Genomic DNA, 23,348 nt, shown 5'->3' on the forward strand with positions numbered 1-23,348 from the left:
TTTTTTTTTTTGAACGATCACAAAGGTTTAATTATGCATTAACAAAAGGGTAAATTTCATATCTAAAGTTACAACTGCCACCAACGACTCTTCCACCTTCTTTTCCATCACAGCAGGTCGGAAGCTCCTCGATTATACCGTCAAGACACTTCTTACACTCAGTGCTGGAAAGGTCCCTGGTGCACTGAGTCAACCCGTAAAGTTTGTTCGATCCGTACAGCTCCGTTTCTCCAACGGCATACATTTTGGGATTTGAATAAGCTTGGTTAGCCAACTCGCTCAGCAGTTCCTTGGTCTTGGCATTGAACGACTGGGGTTCACTCACGTTGTTCAAGTTCCACATGTAGAACCTGTTTCGATTATCAATCTGGCCAAAGAACTCCATGTTTGAATACTTGAAAAGACAGTTATCGTACCAGATAATTGCACCTTTGTTGTAGGGGCAGCGTTTTCGTATTTCACTGCCTGCTTCCACAACACAGGTTTTACAATCCGGGGTCGACACATCGCCTCTGCAAAGTGCGAGGCCATATGCTTGGTTAGGCTTTTGACCTATGGAACCGAGGCCGAACCCTTTGGGAGGGGCTTGAATGGAGAGGTAGCCAGTGAGCTCCTTTAAGTTGGCTTCATAAGGATCATAGGCAGAGAAATTCCCAGAGTTGGAACAAAAATGGAAAAGAGGGTCAGCTCCAAAAGCTGTTTGGACAATGAAAGTAAGGGCTAATAGGTAAACAAAGGAGGCAACTCTTGAAGAAGACATTGCAGAGATTGTATGTAATGTAGCTTATTTGTTTAAACCTTAGGGCCATGCAAAACAGCTATTTATAGGGAAAAATTATCCAGGTTTGACGGAGGAGGTTGATAGGCTAAGGGTTGAAGAGGCTGACATTTTCAGTTATTTTTACTGATGAATTAATTAAGGTAATGAGAAATTTTCAAACGCCGGCTGAGAGGCGGCTCTAAGATAATGCTGTAAATAATGGGTTAGGCTGAAAACGCACTTAAACTATCATGGGGATGTGAGAATTACAATATAGATCCTTTTTAAGTGTATTCTGCATCATTATTAGGTTCTAAAGTCATGCAAATTGCAATGGTTTATGTAAGGAATTAATTACTTAATTATAATAATTAGTGATTGGTTAAAGGTGCATGATGCATGGATACGAGTGTTGAAATTTATAATTTTAAAAACTACTGAGTGTTTGATACATGATGCTGATTAAGTTCAAATGAAATACATTTAACATTTGGCACAAGGTTGTAACTATGTAGTGTATTAAATGGAATAAAGTTTTTGTTTGAAAGGAATTGGAAGCTTACAAGTTCAATGTGTAATGAGGTTACAGGATATGAATAAAAGAAAACAATATTCATTATATCTAAATTTGCATCTATTATGCTTTTATATGTTTTGCAGTTCTATGTTTTCATGGGCTGTACCTCCTATTTTTTTCTCACTTAATTATTTTTTTCATTTAAATTCTAATTACTTTATAGGGATATTTTAGTATGATTAGAACTTTAATTTTAACCTATTTAAAGGGGCTTTGTATTTTTACTTTGAGACACCAATTAATAATAGTTTTTCTTTGAGGGCGACAAGATGTAGTCGTATATCAGTTTTGGTGAGAGTTTCGTGATAATTATGGAAAAGTATTTTGTACCCCTCTTGTGAGCACCTTATGAGGTTTAGGGTTTTGTTTATTGATTTGCTCTTTGAGATATTGGGTTTTGCATTTGGGGTTTTGGGTAATGTACAGATTATACTAGGTTTATTTTCTTCAGATTATACTCTCATTTGTTTACACATTTAGTGAAATGCAAATACCTTATTTGTTTGTGGTTTTTTCCCTTTGAGGATTTTCCATGTAAAATGTATTTATGTTCGTTTTTTCAATTTTTTTTCTTTACTTTTTTTTGTTTGCTGTCTATACGGGTCGATCCCCAATAATTTTGTTTAAAAAAATATACGTTTTAACCATCTTATTCTCTCTCACAAAAAATTATAAACGTTAAATTATTATTATTATTTCTATGTTAAATGTTACTCTTTTATCAGATTGAATGAGTTACAAGTTCTAGAATTTGCTTTTCTTATTTAAATGAATTGAATTGATGAATATAAAACGAAAATTGCTCTTGTTTTTTATCTTTCATAAGTTAGGCTAGACTTTAAGTAGCAATTTATGGTTAATTCAACTTTGAAGAATCAATATAATAAGTGAACCAATCATGTAAAGAGTTGCCTCAGTATCGTCAACCTTATATTTGTCAGCCTCATCAATGTTTCTCCACACATATTTGTCAACCATTTGTTTTTGCTAAATAGAATTGTCCATAACCTGCACTAGTCACAGTTAATTGTTCTTATTACCTACAAACTCGATTCATCATTTATTAAAAATATTGTCGTATTAATATTACATTTTGAAAGTAAATTAAATTTAAATAAAAATGTTATTTTTTTAAATTATTAAATAATAAATTGAGTTGAATCAAATCGATCTAAATTTACCTCTCATTCTTCGGATCGTCACCAGCTGCTCAGCTTTTCGTGAAGACCATTTGTTGGCAACGGGAACGCATCCAACATTAAGCCACCTGCTTTTTAGAGTGAACACTCTTTCAAGTGTGAAGACTCTTTTTAGTGGCCACTAGAGTCCACTTGAACATAACAATCTCATGCTACCTCAAAAAAAATAACAGAGGGCCCCACCATGTATGTCCACAACGCACTCCATGATGACAACCCGTTGGTAATGACCTGCCATGTCACCATTAATAGACAATAAGGTATTTCCTATAAATACCCTACATAATGATGAGAAGGGGTTCTCCCCCATTAGCAACCTTATGCACTTACTCTTTGCACTCAATCTCCTTAACCTTCACAGCAACCATCCTCCTTTTCTTGTCTTTCTTCGGCTCTTCTACTGCTTAGGTGAATCGATCTCCTTTGCACAACCACATTCTCCTTTTTGATGATTCACCTCTACAGCACAACACGAACCACATGTGTCCTCCACACGCAAACACTTGACGATTTAGATTTTAAATGACATTCAATTCACACTCTAATTTAGGTAAGATTTCATCTCGCTAAGGTCTAAGGAGGACCAATTGAAAATAGACATGTAATTTAGATCACATTGCATGTAATTTTCATGTTACACATCTATACTCGATCTATGTCATTTGGTTGTATTAATATACATGATTAGGGATGACTTTAGTCATGATATATGTAACAAAAGTCATCTTGATTCTATGTTAATATAATTAATGGACGAGATTGTTCGAGTATCTTTAGATCATGATAGTAAAGTTTTGAACTCATATGGTTATATAATGACTTGCAATTATAAGGTAATACATATATGTGGTCGAAGTGGGAGATTGTTGGATGATATGGACATTACATATATAATAAGAATAATTACATATTATTTACTATCATAAAAAAGTTAGCCAAAATTAAAAGTAATCTAATATGACTAAGGCTTGTTGAGCTTCAGTTAATCAATAAAGTATGGGCCAAATATATAAAGATATTCTAGTAATTAATTTCAATATCTTAAGATATTGGTAGATTTCCTTTTCCCTTTTTCCTTACCCTTTTATGTGCACCTTAAATTTCATTGGTCCATGCGTAAGATAACCTTTTATTGTTTGAAAGAGTTTTAGTTCAGTCTAACACCATTAACTCTTTTTTTTTTTGTAATTTCAGTTTCTCTTTGTTAAAAAAAACCTCTGATAAGTGTCAAAAGTAATAGATTTTAACCTCATTCTTAGTGCATTTTTAAGGGATTATGTGACATTAATTCTGAATTATATACTCCTAATCCTTTTATATTCATGTTTTGATGCTTAATAGGGCACTTGAGAGCAATAGGAGTGAAAAACGGGAGGAAATTAGAACATTTGAGTATTCTGGAAGCTATACATATGCAGCAGACTTCCACACGGGCAATCCACATGGTCGTGTGATCCACACGGGCATGTCAATCTTGGGAACCATGTGCGCTAACAGCTGAAAGTTACAATTTTTAGGTTTTTGGCACTTTAAAAAGGCATAAATAAGGAAATAAATGAAATAATAAGCAACCGTAAAGAGATAGCATGGAAATTACCCAAAGAACCCCATTAAAGTCAGTTTCCAAGCAGTTCTCTATCAAGATTCAAGAGTCCAAGTTGATTCCCACGGGATTTGTCATGGATTTCTTTTATTTTAGTGGTTATATTGTATTTTTTTGTGTTTATACTTGCAATTATGAAATAATTCTCTTAATACTTAGGGGAGATGAACCCTAGGATGAATTCTATTGTTTGATTTCTATTTTTATGCAATAAAACCTTAGTTTCTTTATTTTCAATTATGAATACTTAATTATTCTTGGGTTGATAATTCTAGAACATTAATTCATGTTTGATGTACATAAGTCTGAGGTTGAATAGATCTTTCTTGTGATTAGATCTTGCATAATTGAATGGAGTTGCATGCAATCCCAAAAATATGATGACATAAATCTACCGAATTAGAGTCAAATCTAATAGAGGGATCCACAGAGTGAATTAATGCAATAATAGATGTTTTAATTATAAAGAAATTTTAATTAATCAACCTAGAGTTAGTTGCTTTTATGCTTGAAAGAGATATTACATAAATTAGGATTTCTACGGATCAAAGAGCTAAGAAAAGAAACTGCATAAATTAGATTGAGAATTATAGATGAAATTTAGGTGGATCCTTACCTAGGTATTGTTTTGTCACTTGGTCGATACTTGATTATTTTTGTGTTTTATTCTTTGGTGCAATCATTAGTTAATTTAGATAGTTTATTTTATTTTTAATCAACCATTTGAATTATTAGGTTAAATAATAGAAAATTGATAATTACTAGTAATTGTAGTCTTGAAAGGAATGAGATATATACTTACCAAAGCTATACTATTAATTGATAGGTACAATCGCCTTAGTCAATTTATTAGTTAGTTTAGTGGACATCAACCTCAAATAAAGAGAGATTTTATTAAATAAAAAACCTATCATTTTCTACAATATTTTCTAAACACAATCCAAGTCTCTTTAATATCAATTTCTAAACCATTTGCAACAATCTTCCAAAAACAAAAGAGAAAGAAATTAGAAAGAGAAGAAACATTCAATTTTCAAAAAAAAAACTTAAATTTAATTTGTGATACATTGCTTGAATTCAATATCAGATTCAATAGCAGCCTTAATTTCAGACACCAAAGATCCGGTTGCCTTCCTAGCAATGCAATTGTTAATTTGGGCAAATTTGAAATTGGTACTTTTATATTATGACCAATGCAAGTGTTTATTTCTTCTGATAGCCTTCACCATTGAAATTTTCGCATGCTCATGTTGAGCCAAAATGAATACCAAGCAAAAAGATATGTTTTGCTTTAGTGATACGGTGCGTAGAAGACTTGATGATATGGGGCATTTCATCCTACTATTTTATTTTACTTTTTATTTTCTTTTTGTTGTTATCTTCTTTTATATATGATATTCTATTTTTGGCTGAAGTCATTGTTTTCGCTAATGAAAATTGTTGAGAAATTATTCTCTCTCTCTCTTTCTTTCTGTTCTATTTATTCTTCTTCCTTCTTCTCAAACTCTTCCTCCCCTCTCTAAAATTTCTCTCTTCATTCCTTCTTTTTCTGCCATTTTTTGCTTCCTAATTTTTGTTCATAACAAAGGTATCAGAGCTTCAGTCGATCCTCCATGGCTGGTGATGAGTCGAATCGAACCCTTTTTATCGCAACCTATCATATGATTTATTTTATTACCCTGGAAGTGCTCCACCAAGATTTCTCACCTGATGGATCTGTGGAGAAAATCGTCACATTTCAAACGTCGACTAGCTTTTAAGCCTTGATCCAATTTGAAGGATGCTTGCATGCTATCTTTGTAACACCCCTTACCTGTATTTGACACTAGAATAGGGTACGAAACATTACTAGAACACATACACTTGTAAACTTATTTAATCGAGTTATAAAACTTCATCTAAATTAAAACTTTCAAATTATTAACATGCTTTTATACTTCTTCATAACATATCCTCAAAATATTATATTCATAATAAATAGGACCTACGAGACCTAATACATATTCATGTAATTCAAAATCTTAATAATTCAATGTTTCATTTCCATTTCATTCAATTCACAAATTTCTCATGTTCACAATTTAAATCTTTAAGTTCAATACTAATACATATTTACTATTTAACTCAACGTTTATCGATTATACCATTCATTAACACATTTATGAAATTCTCAATTTTGCAATGAAAATATCACTTTAGCTTAAATAACAACATCAATTCAACTCATCATCCTGGTATAAATTCACTACCACTTATCCATTTACTATAATTCTTTTCGGCTCATTTGTCACTTACCATCCTTAATCAAATTAGGGAACGGTTATGAAAAATTGAGTACTTCACTTCCACTTTGCCATAGTATAACTATGGTCTTGCGTATGATCACTTAGCACTTTCCGAAGCCATAGCCTTGCCATGGTTTTACAGGGATCACATTTATCACTTGTCACTTGTCCTTGATCAGATAAATGTACCTAAAGCTACCACTTATCACTTGTCACTTGTCACTGATCAGATAAGTGTAGCTAAAGCTACCACTTATCACTTGTCACTTGTCACTGATCAGATAAGTGTAGCTAAAGCTACCATTTATCACTTGTCATTGATTAAAAGTACTCAAATCTGACGTTACGCTCAATTTTATCATTTATTCGGTTTCGCATTGTTATTTTTTTCTCAATTCAGCAACAAATATATCTCATCGTACATTATATAATTCACGAAATTAACATTTAATCATTAAATTTCCGCCACATGAACTTACTATTTCATTACCTTTCCGCACTCGTTTCTTATGCATATCACACAAGATTTTAAACATATCATTCAACCATAGTCGCAAGCTAGTGTATCTAAACATAACTCTTTTTGGAACTAAACACATAATAAACTATTTCACTAGAGATTACATGATTTAAACCTTACCACCTTTTTCATGATCACAAGCATATTTTCAATTAGGCACTTACCATTTTAATGCATAACTTATAAATTTAACGTGGCATAATCCAGCCACTACTTGGCCAAAGCCTAAGCATGTACACCAAATATGTTAGCCAAATACACATATAGAATAAGCATTATAAGCATGGATGAGCACAACATTTATTCATGTATCACGCTTATCAACATGTGTTAATTCATAAACCATTCATGATATTATTTCATACCAAATCATATACCGAATATACCATACACACATACAATGAAACTTTACGTTCACACATAAGCTTAAACCATGACCAATAATGCACAAATTAAGCATCATTTCTATTTCATCGTTTATCAATTATAATCAAGCATATGACCAATTATACACAAATCATTCATATATTACCTAATTTTCCTCCTCCTCCTCTCCATTCCACATCCTTAATGTGTATAACACATTTAAACAACATTATCCATACTATCACTATTTTCCTACGTGTAAATTCAAGTTGTCTGTCTGAGTCAGAATCACTAATTTATTTATATCTCGAGCTACAGAGCTCCAAATTAAGATCCGTTAATTTTCCCTGAAACTAGACTCACATATCTCTTACCATAAAATTTTCAGAATTTTTGGTCCAGCAAATAAGTACAGTTTATTCTTTAAAGTTTCATCTGTTTCACTATTCAATAGTTCTGACCTCTCTTCACTAAAATTTAATTATCTCACTGTACAGAATTCAGATATTGTTTCTATTTGTTTATCTTGAAAATAGATTCACTAAGTATTCTAAACATATAAACTTTATCCCATAATTATTTTTGTATAATTTTGACAATTTTCCAAATTTAGAACAGGGGATTCCAAACTCATTCTGACTTTGTCTAACTAAACTTCAAATATCTCAAAATATATAACTCTTTTGCTTTATATGTTTCTTTTATGTGAAAATAGACTCATTCAACTTCAATTTCATAGATTATTCAGCCTCTAATTCAATTTTTTACCATTTTTCGTGATTTTTCAAAGCCACACAACTGAATCTGTCCAAAACTAATTTGTTGCTAATTCTACTATTTCACAATTTCACTTTTTCACTTTCGATCACTATTCAATTCAATTCCACACATATATTCATCATTCAATTACACTTAGTCGATACATGATCTCATGTATTTTCACTTAGTTAATTTTCCGTTAAACACTCAGAATATACACGAATACGTAGAGAATTAGCACATAAGTGCCACACTATTATCTAGCCGAAGCTACCACTGATACGTAGCCGAAGCTACCACTGATATGTAGCCGTAGCTACCACTAAAATGTAGCCGAAGCTACCACTGATCAATAACACTGGAAATGTCCACAGGCCTACTCACACAAGCTATCAGGTGTCTGCAACACATGCTAGATCACCCAACACCCAAGACTCACTGTAACACTGTAACACTGGTCTCTAGTGACATGTCACTTGTATCCACTTCTATTCCTAAGTTCAACCGGGAATTTACGCTTAACACTTTATTTTAAACACTTTATCACTTGAATAATTCATGAATAATTTTCCTTCCACATTCAATATTAATTCACATATCAAATATAATTCACAATTTATAAAAATATAACTCTTATTTACACGAAACTTACTTTGGTGCAACAATATAAAAATTTAGCAATTTAGTCTTTAATCTTTTCTTTTCTCCGATTAAAGTCGATTCCATTTCTTTCTTAATCTATAATAACACATTTGACTTATTTAATACTCACATTTATCAAAACAATCCTTGACTCAAACTTTGGAAAAATTACAATTTTGCCCCTAAATTTTTGCATATTTACACTTTTTCCCCAAAGCTTGTAAATTAAACTTCATCCCTTATTCTTATGTATTATGGCATGCTGAACAGTTTTCCCTTCTATAGCAACATCAAATTCCCACTCTAACTCTTACTTATGAACATTAGGTATTTTTACTTATTATATCATTTTACTCGGTTTCACTTAAAATCACTTAGCAAAAGTTGTTTAACATAATTTCAAGCTTCATATTCTACCATAAATTTTCAATTTTCAGCATGTTCATCCATGGCACAGTTTTCATACCTTGATAACTTTTCAAATAAATCTTCAAATAAATAGAACATGTTATCTCGATCTCAAAATTATAAAAATTATTAAAAACGGGATATGATTACTTATCGATTTATGCCAAAAAAGTCTCTTTTCTCTCTCCTAGGGTTTCTATGTAAATTTTGGGGAAGAAGATGATAGAAAAAGATGATATGTTCATGTAATTAATTATCATCTTTTAATTTCCCAAATTCAATTTAGTCTTTTCTTTTCTCAAATTCCATGGATGATTCATCCATAAAATCTACCATCTTTTGATTGATAGTCTATTTATCATATAAGGACCTCTAGTTTTGAATTTCATAGCTATTTAACCCTTCTAGCTTCTAGAATTCAATTTCTACATTTTATACAAATAGGTCATTTCCTTAATTAATCACTAAATCGATAAAATTTTCATATCAGTATTTTCATGCAACCTTCCTACCATAATGCAACCCATGTCATAATTTTAAAATAAATTTTTTCCTCGTCGAATTTGTGGTCTCGAAACCACTGTTCTGACTAGACCCAAAATCGGGTTGTTACAACTCTCCCCCTTTTAGGGATTTTCGTCCTCAAAAATCTTACCAAAAGAAGTTACTTCCAACTCTAATGAAATACTTTCACTAACTTTCCAGAATCACTAATCAATTTAATCTCGTATATTTTTTTCAATACATATATCTCTATATCATACTTTCTGAAATATAGATTTTTCATTCCGACTATCTGTCTTCATACTCGTGAATGCACAGAATTTATTTTCTTAGCTGAGGACATGGTTAAATACATATAACTCAAATCACATCTTGATAATTCAGTTCACTTTAATAAAACAACTGAGTTGGTTTCAACTATCAAACACTAACATATCAAAATACTCTTTTCTTCATGCTAAGGATACAGCTCAAACACACAATCTTTCAACATTTTTTTTAGCATGCGAATCAGAGATCCTTTAAACTGTATTAGTTCAAGGAATCAGATATTCTGATTTAACTCATTAACTTTATTCAAATTTACCTGAGTAAAATTCTATCATACAATTTTGAGCTTATGCTCTCATTATTTATACCCTTGCTGATGACAATTCCTTACACAAAAATCAAAAAATTCTAGATATCAGAATCACCACATTTCAACTCTGAAATTTCATCGTAGCAAAACAATACACTTTCTAAATATGCATGCAAAATAGAACAATAACCGGTCATAAACCAACCAGACCAACAGGGCTTTCATCTAACATTATAGTTAGCTAACATTCTCACAACATAAGAACTCTATCAGAATTAAACAATTATATACATATCTTTGAGGATAAAAGTATATATAGAATATCCAGAAAAGATCATCGTGTTCATTTCGATTGTAATCGTCACACACAGGCATCTTTACCATTTAATTATCATTTCTCTGACTAATTCTGTTATCACAAACCTCACATTATTCTATTCACTAACAAAAATCAATTCAGAAGAACTTCCAGTTAATACATTCATTCTTTAAATAACATACCTGAATATTTTGTCTCATCGAATTTAACTTATTCTTTAACCATGACATTACGTAATCCGTATAATCTTTAAAACAATCTGATATTTCTTTTAAAACTGAGTTCATTTGTTACACAATACTCAACTCTGTTTGCATTACTAATTATTTGACCACTAAACTCTTTAGTTCACATTTATGAGCTTATTCAACATGATTTTCGTAAAATTTTGTCATAAAGCAATACTGATAAAGGGGTGATGGTGAGGTCATAAGGCCTCTAACTTACTCTCATAAATACATATATATATGACTTTAACATTCATCATCAATGTAATACCATCATAACCACCTAGTTCATTCATATATTTTCTCACATATATGTGTCACACACCCGTGTGTCTACCCGTGTGGACAAAAATCAGGCTATTTTTCAAACCTTATTTCTCACTCATTTGATCTTTTACCTTCATCAATATTTTAATACATTCAAGTACCAATTTAAGATATTCAACGAAGCCTTATAGTTATCACCATTTGTTCATTTCATAGCCATACCAATAACCATCATTTTCTTGTATTTCAGATAAATACATATATCCATACATAAGCATGCAACTCACTATTCTTCCTGTCAATCACAATTTCAAATAACAGATTCATGTAAATGAGCTCAAAATCATTAGCTGTTTAATTTCTGTCACTTAAATTCACATGCACATAATTTATTAACATCACCTGTCAAACACAATCTCTGAACGATGAGATCACATAATTGAGCTCAATTTCACTGTTCAATATGTTTTATCACATAAAATTTGCTTAACACTTACCACAATTTGTCAAATTAGAAAACGTCTTACGGAATTGAGTACTTCATTTTCACATTGCCATAATATAACTATGGTCTTGCACATCGTCACATATCACACACCAAAGCCATAGCCCAGTTATGGTCTTACACGGAAGCAATAATAACATTTTCACATGTTGCCATGGTCAAACCATGGTCTTTTCTGTCAATTCATCACATATCACTGAACGAAAGTACACATTCCTGCGTTCTACTCAATTTTACATTTTAGTTCTTCTTTTTCTCTTTTTTTATTCATATACTTGAGTATCGTTTTCAACATTATCGAAATTAGCTCGGTTGAAAAAGCATTCCTGTTTATGAGTAAAATAAATCTCATCAGAGTCGAGAGATATCACACTATCATAGGTTATTTAATGGTATGTATTTTTAAACTTCACATATGCTACGTTCGGTCCGAGAACAGACTAAACCGTAGCTCTGATACCAATAAATATAACACCTCTTACCCGTATTCGACACCGGAATAGGGTACAAAGCATTACTAGAACACATACACTTGTAAACATTTTTAATATCAGTATTTTCATATCAGTAAATCGATTAATCACTAAATCGATAAAATTTTCATATCAGTATTTTCATGCAACCTTCCTATCATAATGCAACCCATGTCATAATTTTAAAATAATTTTTTTCCTCGTCGGATTTGTGGTCTCAAAACTACTGTTTCGACTAGACCCAAAATTAGGCTGTTACAATCTTAGCTAGAATTTCTTTGTAGGGCCGTAATATTTCTGATGATTGTTTCCAACTTGATATACAATTTTATGATGTTGGTACGTTGATCCAGGGGTCATGTGCGAGCAAAAATTTGATTGTTACATCTTTAATAATACCGCAAATGCCGATTTCCAAATCTAAAGATGGTGATGCAGATGGTGGTATGGTGGAGCTAAAAAAGCATAATAATCGTAGTTCTCTACCATCCTATTCAACATCAACGATATCGAGTGACACATATAAGTACCACACGATCCTTAAGAATAAACTCTATGAAGTCTGCACGACTGTTGCTCTTTCTTATACATTAGCTATGAAGGTTGAAGGTCTGTCTACGCAAGTCAAAATTCAAACACTTCAATTGGATCTGATGCTTCAAAGTTCCTCCGATACAAGAACAAGGTGAACTTGATAATGGTATTTTAACTACACAAAAAAATCAGGGACACGAGTAAGGCAAGCCATAACTGGGATAAATGATAGGTGTGCAGTGATGGGTAAGGTTCCTCCAAATGAATACTTCTTCAGTAGAGTGCTAGTAGCAAACGATCCAGTTGATGATTTCGACAGAATTTCAGGTGATTCTATTGTTGGGAATTTAATGGCTTCTAGTAGATATTCTGTTCATTGGTATTCGGCTATATTTGATAACCCTTGCAAAACCCTACTTTGGATTACTTAGGTAGTGAGCTATTCAAGAGTTCGTCAATTGTCTGTGCTTGTTGCAGTAGACTCATACCTGAAGAAAGTGTGGTTTTGTTAGAAAATGGTGCACTGTTCTTGTTTGATTTAGTTTCTTATGTTAATTTTCAGAAACTTAATGGCTATGTTAAAGGGAGTGAACTTAGATTTTTATGGGATGATTTAAATGGTGCAAAGAATTATAAATGGTTGGGTATTGAGTTCAATTTGCATCCTAGGATTTTAGTTGTTGCCCAATCATATGTAGCTTTATTACTTGATTTTATACATGATGCATGCAATGTAATTTGTTTAGGTAAGATTGAGATGTTGAGTTTTATGTTGTAGTTGATAAGGGTCCGTTCCTATCATTTTCTAAAGCAAGAGCTGATGGGTTTCAGTATGTTTTGACTTCCAAAGGTTTTTTGCTTATTTGTAATGTGCGTACGCCAATGGTGCCATTGTTGTGTTGGGCTCATGATCTAGATACTACATGTTTCATTGATATGATTAGGTTATTAAAATTAAGGTCATAATCTAGGAATGATACATATTAGTAGGCAACTAAATTAGATTTTTACATCATTTTAGGATCATATTGGAATTGTGAGTTTAAGTTGTTTTGTTATGGGCCTTTTTCAGCCAATGAAGGATATGTTGCTACGGGAATTTTAATGCTTTGCAAACCCTTATTTTAGCAGAGATCTCTCAATGTTAGTGTATGAGCTAAATGAATTTTGTAGATTTATTTTGATTAGGCTAATGTCTTCATGGAAGATTAAAGCTCAACGATATTGTGTTTTGTGGGATTTGGTGTTGAATTTTGATGTAACTCACAAAGAATCATTGTTCAATTTTTAGGATAGCTTACAATACTTCTTGAGTGACGATGGATATGAAATTCCTAAAAGGTTTAAGTATGTGAACCTTAACTATCTTCATGGTTATTTGAATGGCAATCCTGCGGAAGGCCCAGGTTTTAAGATGTAGAAGTCTCATAATGATTTCTAGCAGAAGGAATCTTTTAACTTAGACATTCATGAAATTTTGTGTGAGAAGTTGACAGTATGTGGATTTGGTCGATAGGTCATCTCTTGCACTTTCTTTTCTCTTCAATAACATTAGCTTGCCAACAAGTATAAGTGACGCTACTATTACGCAAATGTGGGCAACCTTTCCTTCGGAGCTTTTACTACTTGTTTTCTCTAGCCATCCTGAGCTACTTGATGTGCCCTTCGATGACATGACCATACCTCTGGAATTTTCAATTGTTCCAGACCTTCCTCAATTGCCTCCATTCCTATTAGGGGAGCCTTCATGCCTCAGCACTAAATGGTCACATAAAATGTAACCTAATGATTCACTTTTGGGTCCTATTCTTCCTCTACCCATTTTACTTGCACTTCACGAGTTTCGTAATGGTTATCCAAATTCGGAGAAAATGTGTGGATTTTCATTAGACATGAAGTTTGGCTTTAGGTTTAATTAAGTCACGCGAGTTACTACAAAAATGGCTATATCATATTTTTGTTTGCTTAACAATGATGAATTTGTCTCTCTTGCTGATGATAGGGATGAGATATGGGTTAACTCTCAAAGGCCAAAACAATTCCTTTTATATTATCCAGTTGTAGGTGAGGCACATGGAAACTGAATTTATAATGATGTGAAATTTACTACCATGATTACCAAAGTACATAAGGTTATTGATCCTAATGACACAATGGATAGTATTGGGCTAGAACTTTTTGATGATCTATGTCCCATTGAATTCAAGTTTGATGTTTCTGTCATGAACTTTGTGCTGATGGATGCCCTATACTTGATCGAAGAATGGGTATCTATGGTTATCCTATTGAAAATTCAGGCACTTTTCCTCAATTTGATCCTTGAGAATAAGGATCATTTTGAGGTGGAGGCATTTGATACAAGCCAAAATGGATACCAAGCAAAATGATGGTTTTGCTTTAGTGATACGATGCGCAAAAGACTCGATGATACGGGGCATTTCATCAAACTATTTTCTTTTACTTTTTATTTTCTTTTTTTTTGTTACATTTTGTTGTTATCTTCTCTTATATATGATGTTTTGTTTTTGGCTAAGGTCATTGTTTTTTGTTAATGAAAATTGTTGAGAAATTATTCTCTCTCTCTCTCTCTCTCTCTCTCTCTCTCTCTCTCTCTCTTCTATTTCTCTCTTCTGTTTATTCTGAGTGCTAACATGAGATTTTGAATCTCTATATGTGTGCTAACATGAGATCCGCTGTTGTTTCTGGGTGCTTCTCCTTCTCATGCAAACCTAACTGGATTTTGCCCCTATTACTCCTTCACTATTATTATTGTTATTTGTAGACTTCTCCTGCCATTACAATACATTACAAATTTATATGTATAATTGCCTTAAATCTCACCATCTAGAACACGTAGGAAAATCCCAGTTTAACTAGCAACATTGTTGTTAAAAACATTAAAAATTATGGGTTTGAGTTAATTTAGTCACGTAATGTCATCTCCATTAGATAAATATATAGTTATAGGATTTGAGAAATTGAAATCAAGTTCGAATCTAGACGTTGAGATTGTTGAAATAAGTAGTAGGTTTTTTTTTCCCAAACTTTTAGACCAAATTCAAATCCTAAATTTGAAATTGTTGAGAGAACTTTACTTGAATACCATCCTAACCCAACAAGATTATTTGAAATAGATTAGCACAACTATGATTATTAAAAAAAATAGAAAAAAAAAAGGTTAGTCTTGATAGAGCACTACAATAGCACAACCACACATATCACTGTGGAGTCAATTGACCCACATAAAAAACTTAAACAAAATTTCAATTATATATTTAGTACATTGATCCGCAAGGTATTCAAAAATAATCTCATAAAAATTGATTTTATAAAATTTTGAAAAGGCCAACTAAATTTTTCAAAAAAATTATAAAACAAATTATTTTGTATAAAAATAAATGAATTTCTCTCAACCCAACTAAACTCAAAAGTCATTTATATTCTTTCAACACTCATCACTTTTCTCTTATTTTCTCACATTCTCTCTAGAATTTTTACGAGATAAATGTTCAATCTTTTGGCACTTTCAAGTAAGTCTTCCGATTTAGTGATAATTGCTTTTTATGTGATCGATTAGGATTTTTATGCACATTTAGTGTTTTATTTATTAAATGACTTTAGGACATTGATTTTGTATGAGATTTCTAATCTCGTGATTGGGTAATAATTTTAAAGGTTAATTAATAAAACCCTTGAAGAAATTAGGATGATTGTATTTATAATCTTGAATTTCTTGAATATGAATTAGAAATTTAACATTTTTATTTAGAAATTGTGGTTGATAGAGTGATTATTGTGAATATTGTATTTAAAATTATGATAATTGCATTTTTATGAAAGTAATAAACACGTTGTAAAACCCAAATTTTGCCCGAGCCCATTCAACAAATAAAAAACCAAATAAAATGAAAGTCCAATAACAAGTAGTCCAATTACAATAGGCTTGTATGGCCCAATGTCAGCAAGACCAATGCCCCAAAACAATACAGCCCAAACAAACGACGCAATACCTAAAACCCAAAACAACCCCAAGCCCAATAAACCCTAGCTGACTTGAAGAACGCTCCTGAAATCCCTAAGGTTTCTGAAACCCTTTAGCCGCCGCTCCTCCAGCCCTCCCACGTGCGCCGCAACAGGAAACCAGGCCTCTCCACGCGCGTGCCCCTCCAAGCATGCTCCTGCAACAGAATAAACAAGCGGCAACAGCAAGCAAAACAAGGAAAACAGCAAAAAAGAAGCAATTAGATTACAAAAAAATGGAAAACAACATAATTAGAGGACGGATTTTTATTTTTCCTTTCTCTGTTATTTCGGCTATATAAAGCCAAACACGAATCTGTAAAACGGAGGGATACTGATTTTACAAAAAAAGAATAAGAATACAGAGAAGTAGAAGGTGATTTTCGGTTTCTTTTTCATTTTTTTCGCGTTTTTCTTTTGCTCGATTTTCATTTTTTTTACAAAAGATAAAATAAAGAAAGGAACGACTTACCTGGCTTCGAGCACGGTTCGCGGTGGCTCCACGGTGGGCATGGCAGCGGCTCGGGCAGGGTATAAAACCCTAGCAGAGGACTCCCCCTCCCCTCTGCTTTCCTCTTAAAAAAATGAAATGGAAATGTTTTTTTTTTTTGAGAAAAATTTTGATTTAAATATTAAAAGAGAACGGCGCCGTTTTGGGTTAGTGCCCTCAGTGCCCAAACGACGCCGTATAAGGACGCGTGCCGACCCGATCCGGTCCTAGGACAGCGCGTTTCTTAATGGATGGGATAATTCCACTTTTAGCCCTTCCTCTTTTCTATTTCTTTATAATCAAGTTCTTTTTATTTTTTAATTTTGCCCTAAAATTTTGTCCTGATTTCATTTGAGTCTCGTACAAAGCGCCCCGTTTTAGAGAGCAGGGATATTTTCCCCTTTAGTCCCTTCTTATTATTCGCGAACTCATTTTGGTCCCATTCTTTTTATTTATTTTCGGATTTGCCCCCAAATTTCTGTTTTAAGTTCAAGTTAGTCATTTTTGTCATTTTTATTTTTATTTTTAATATTGCTATTACTATTATTATTATTATTATTATTACTATTTTTATTATTACTATTACTTTTATTATTACTATTACTATTACTTTTATTATTACTAATATTTTTATTTTTATTTTTACCACTATTATTATCATTATTTTTATTTTTAAACTGTTTTACCTAATATTCACTCGTTTATTTATCTGTTGGTTCACTATTAAATTTTTAATTATTTTTAGTTTTCATTTATTTACTTACTCGTATTTTTAATTAGTTTGTTTTATTTTTATTTTATTTTGTTTTGTTTTTATTCTTATTATTCCTTTTTATTACTTGTTTATTTTATTTCAACATTTACACTTATTATCGTCATTTCATTATTTATTTCAACTATTCATTATTATTATTAGCTTTATTATTACTATTATTTGTATTTATTATTGTCATCATCATTATTTTGTTGCACAAATTAGCATTGTAATTCATTTTACATTTTACTATAAAATAGCGTTATATTAACCTTTGTCCGATATATTTTATATTAAGCAATTTTGTAACTCAAAATTCGAGAAATCGTACTCTAACTTATTGGGTTTCGATCTAAAGAAACAACCATTTTTAAAATTAAAGCATAAAAAATTTCAAGCCAAAGCTTATCTCGTGAATTTGAAATGTTATGTCCTAATCCACTGGATACAAAATTTTATTTTCTCGAGACGAGGTTTTTAATAAAAGCAAATTCGTGTGTTGTCATCGGAACTTCAAATAATCACACCCTAACTTATGGGGTTTCGATTTTTTCATTGAGGCAAGATGACCAAAATTTTTAGTTTTCAAAATAATAAATTTCAATAAAGATTTTTTTAAAAGGGAATCGCTTTTTAATTTTTTTTAAACATTCGACCTTAGGACATTAAATGATCAATTAGGTACCAATTTTGGGCTTTACGAGGGTGCTAACCCTTCCTTGTACGTAACTAACTCCCGAACTCATTTTTTTTGAATCTCGTAGACCAAAAGCGTTTTCAAGGTGATCCGATCACACCTCAATAAAAGATCGTTGGCGACTCCTAATTTACATTTTTTTAGTCGACACTAATTTTTGTTTTCAAAAAATGGGTTCGACACATAAGTGAATTTTATTTTTGTTAAAAAAATACTAATTGTATACTGACTCCGTAAACACTTTTATGTGTTTAAGACTTAACTTTATTTGTTTTAAATATTTAACATTACGTGGTAATCAAGCTAAAATTTTGATTGACGGTAGATGTTGCTAACGAGTGGTTATTTGGTTGATTGTTTATGAAGGATTCGGGCAATGTTTTGTTTCATTGATATTTTCATTCGTAGGTTATCTCCTTGAATCCAAGTTGTTGCTATTGGTTGTATGATGCAATTCTTTTTTTGACGCGTGGCTCTCTCACTATGATCCCTTTCTTTTTACTTTTTCATTTTACACAAATGGTTAAATTTCACCTTGATCCTTCTAATATGCTTAAAATTGAGATTTAATTTATATGCTTTAACTTTTAACATAACTTGATCCCTATACTTTTATAATTATATTAATTAGTTCAAATAGTTAATACATAATTTTTCAATTAAAACATTAGGTGCTTATATTATATATAATTTGAACACCCTAAAAGTATTAAAGACAAACATGTGGCTGTCCATTCCTTTTAGGTTTATGTGGTGCTCACCTTTTTTTTTCAGTTCTAAAGAATTGGTCAAATTTTAGTTTTGACCCCTCTATCATGCATAAATTTGAAATTTAACCACCACACTTTAATTTCTAATGTAATTTGGTCCCTATAGTTTTATAATATTATTAATTAGTCCAAATAGTTAATATCATTAATTCATGAGTAAAAATTACGTGATTATACATGATTTGTTGCCCTAAGGGTCTACGTATCATTTTATTTCTTTTAGGTTTGCCTTGCTCTACTTCTTTTTATATTATAAGACAATGGTAAAATTTCAATTTTAGCCCTTTACTATACCTTATTTTTGACATAAATTTATTCTTCAACTTTTACAATTTCATTAGTTAGTCAAAATATTTAATATTGTTAACTATTTCAATTAAAATACCGGCGCTAATTTTTCTTAGACTATTCCAACAAAAAAATATTTTATCATGACAAATTGAATGAATATTCTTAAGAAAACATTTATATAAACATTTTAATGTTTTTTTATAGTTGTATATAACTACCAAGTGATTTTTTTTAATTTTAAAATATCACACTAGTAAATTTTATTAATAATAATAATAATAATAATAATTCAACTTAAATTTTAAATCCAAATAGTAAAAGTTATAAATTTCTGAAAAATAAAATTAAAAGTATATTTTAAACTTTTAATAATAATAAATCTAATACTAAGAGTGGAAATCGTACCAACTTTATTTGTATTCCGGTGCTAATAATATTTATTTGTGTAGTTTATTTATTCATGGTGTAGTTTTTCTATTTTTTGCCCTCAAAGGTTTAAGCCTTAACGAAAGGGAAATTTTCATATCTGAAGTTACAGCTGCCACTAAATACTCTAGCTCCTTCTAACTGATTACAGCATTTGGGAAACTCGTCGATTAAACCGTCAAGGCACTTCTTACAGTCAGAGATTGAAAGGTCCCTGGTGCACTGAGTCATCCCATAAATTTTCATTGACCTGTGCACCAGAATCTCTCCACTGGCGTAAAATGATGTGGGATTTGCAGAAGCTTCATTAGCCAATAGACTCAGAAATCCCTCGCTCTGCCGACTAAATGCCTCGGATGCCTTATTCGGGTTCCACACGTTGAACTTGTTTTGGTTATCAATCTGGCCGAAGAATCCAATGTTTGAATACTTGACAAGGCAATCATCATACCAGGTGATTGCGCCTTTCTTGTAGGGGCATTGTTTACGTATTTCATTGCCTGCCCTAACAACGCAGGTTTTACAATCTTCGCTACTCACATCGCCTCTGCAAAGTGCCAGCCCAAATACTCGGTTTGGGTTTTGACCTATGGCACGACGCCCGAACCCTGATGGAGGAGTTTGACTGGAGAGGAACTCAATGAGCTGATTTAAGTTGGCTTCATAAGGACCGCCAGCGGAGAAACTTCCGGTGTCGGAACAATTATGGAAGAGTCCAAAAGCTGTTTGGAGAAGAGAAGCGAGGGTTAGAAGATAAACAAAGGAGGCAATTCTTGAACAAGACATTGTAATTTTCTAATTTTGATTATTCGTTTGGAGCTTAGGACCATGAAAGGTGTTATTTATAGGCAAAATTTTACATTCTGATTGCATTAAGGTATGTTATGTATATGTCATGTATCAATTATTTAATATTGCACTTTAATTTTGATTGTGATTCAATTTAAGAAAAAAATTATGTATTCATAATCTATAATGATTTGGTATTAAATTATTTAAAAATTTATCTTAGTAATTAAAATTTAAAACAAATGTATTACTTAATTGTTTTAATTTTAATATTAAATGGATTGATTTAGAACACCATGTCATTTTTAATTCCATACTATTGTATTTTTATCTAATATGCCTATTTATCTCATATTTTGTATAATTTATTATAATTATTAGAGTTTAATTTTAAAATATCTACATATATAAAATATATTTAAACTACACCTATTTAATATAATTAAAATTATACTTTTCGTAATGTCTTAATATATTAGTTGGTACCTAGAGTTTGGCATTATTTTAATTTGATACCTGTGTTTTTGGTCCAATGTGTAAAACATAATTTATAAAATTAATTATTTTATATACACGATGATAATCTGGTTGCAATTTTATAAAATATCATAAAATCAATTTTAATAATTAACAAACTTTAATGCCTATTATTAGGGACCAAATTAACTTTAATATCACTGTTATTGGTTTGTTTAGTCAACTAATTAGATAGTTAATTTACTTAATTGAATCAGTATAGGTTGGGTAACAGTACTCACCTACATTTTAGTTTAAGCTATTAACAACTCTTAATTCTTTTGGATCTAATTTAAAATCCTTTTAATCTGGAAAATGTTTTATTTACCCTCCAACTTGCATTATTTGTCAATTCACTCTGTTGACGTGAATTAATTATTTTTTTACTTTTAAACTAATCTAGCAAGTTCCATATGAACTTTTGGCTTAAAATATGAAAAGAGATGATACTTTAGGGACTAATTTGTAATTTTAACTTTTTCTTGATTAACTCCACTTGATCCAATTCTTGATCTATACAATTATTTCATATTACTAATCAGTATTAAACATTTTTATACTATACCATGATATGCATGATTTCATATAATTTTATTTTTCAATTTTCCTCATATTTTATATTTTATTCAATTTAGTCCTTAAACTCGGAATAAGCATAACTTTCGATTCCTAGCTTTGGATTAAAATCTAATTTCATATATTCTCGTTAGGGACCTTATACTTTCTATTTCTAACATAATTTCATGAAAAGTTTTACATTTATTCAATTTGGTCCCTAATGTGACAAAATTAACAATAAGCTAAATTAACTTTACAATCTAATCCTTTCATATTCTAAGCTTAAAATCTATAATTACAAGCCTAGCTCTTCAATAAATCAACAATGAAAACTTTCTAACATTCATAGATCATATAAATCATGCTCAATTACTCTATATCATGCATTAACATACCTTGACATCTTAAGTAAATTATTATGCTAGTATGCAATCCTAAAGTCACAATTCAATTACTTAACATGTCAAATTTGCAACTCATGCATTTCTAAGTGCAAAATAGGTTCATTTCATACCAATATGACATTTAAAACTTATCCAAATGTTCAACATACCATTTGAACATCTATAACAACATTTCACTAGTAGACATACATACTATTCATCATGCATCTTCAACAAACATGTCATGCATATTCAAGCATTAAATTCAATCAAACAAACAATCATAAACCAGATATAAAATACTTGAAACAATCCTTAAAAAGTTCATTACAACTAGCAATTAATAAAGTCTAACACCCTCAGTTTTGGTCCTACATTGCCTTTCTTATTGAAGTAGAAAACACAACACATACTCATCACAAGCTTGCCCACTTCTCCTCCTCACTCAATCTATTTTTCTACAAAATATACATAAAATAGTGAGTTTTTTTCAAGCTCAGTGAGTGCTCAAAGATTGCCACAAATAATCCACAATGTCAAGGTTAATTGAAAGCATACTAGATCATTTACTCATTGTGTTATATCAAACATGTATCATAGCAATTCATGTTAATATATTGACATATTGTGACTAGGAAACATGTATAAACACATATGCACTGGATAAGCGGATCTCCCAATACACCTCATGACTCATAAAGTCCATACCAGTCCCATAAAAGTGTAGCATGAAGCTAAACACTTTCCAAACGCACTTGCCGATCCCGTTGAATGGAAACATTCCCTTATCTCTCCAAACCAGTCCAACGGCCTCAATTCCCTCACACATAAGCACAATAATGGAAACTTAAGGTCTAGACTAGATGGTGCGTTAAGAAGGGCCTTTATGAATAAAACCTATGAAGAAGTCTATCAGCTTATTGAGGACATGATTATGAACTCATATATGTGGCCAACAGACATGTTCACATACAACCCAAGACCACCAGCGGTGAAAGCGGTACAAGAGGAGGATTTAGGATCAAATTGATAAAATATACAAATATTAGAGGGCTAGATTTATTATTAAACCAACAAAAATTCCACATCAATTTTCCTTCATTTCTCCAACAGGAAGTGGCTAAAT

The 23,348-nt window shown here is 31.5% G+C and overlaps 2 protein-coding genes and 1 long non-coding RNA gene across 3 annotated transcripts; all 3 read right to left on the minus strand.

The window, feature by feature from the left end:
- Positions 1-812, minus strand: LOC105774988 (cysteine-rich repeat secretory protein 38). Its single transcript, XM_012597542.2, has one exon. It carries the CDS (start codon positions 758-760, stop codon positions 32-34), a length of 729 nt encoding a protein of 242 aa, XP_012452996.1. The 5' UTR covers positions 761-812; the 3' UTR covers positions 1-31.
- A 15,596-nt stretch (positions 813-16,408) lies between these two features.
- On the minus strand, positions 16,409-17,238 carry LOC105777494 (uncharacterized). Its single transcript, XR_001128312.2, has 2 exons — positions 17,021-17,238; positions 16,409-16,706 (listed from the first exon to the last, which is right to left on the minus strand). It is a non-coding gene; the product is annotated as an uncharacterized LOC105777494 (long non-coding RNA).
- Positions 17,239-19,937: 2,699 nt separating this feature from the next.
- On the minus strand, positions 19,938-20,800 carry LOC105777491 (cysteine-rich repeat secretory protein 38). The gene has a single exon (XM_012600802.2). It carries the CDS (start codon positions 20,760-20,762, stop codon positions 20,046-20,048), a length of 717 nt encoding a protein of 238 aa, XP_012456256.1. The 5' UTR covers positions 20,763-20,800; the 3' UTR covers positions 19,938-20,045.
- Positions 20,801-23,348: the final 2,548 nt, after the last annotated feature.

The sequence above is a fragment of the Gossypium raimondii genome, chromosome 10 (genome assembly GCF_025698545.1).
Source record: "Gossypium raimondii isolate GPD5lz chromosome 10, ASM2569854v1, whole genome shotgun sequence".
Classification (NCBI taxonomy): Eukaryota; Viridiplantae; Streptophyta; class Magnoliopsida; order Malvales; family Malvaceae; genus Gossypium; species Gossypium raimondii.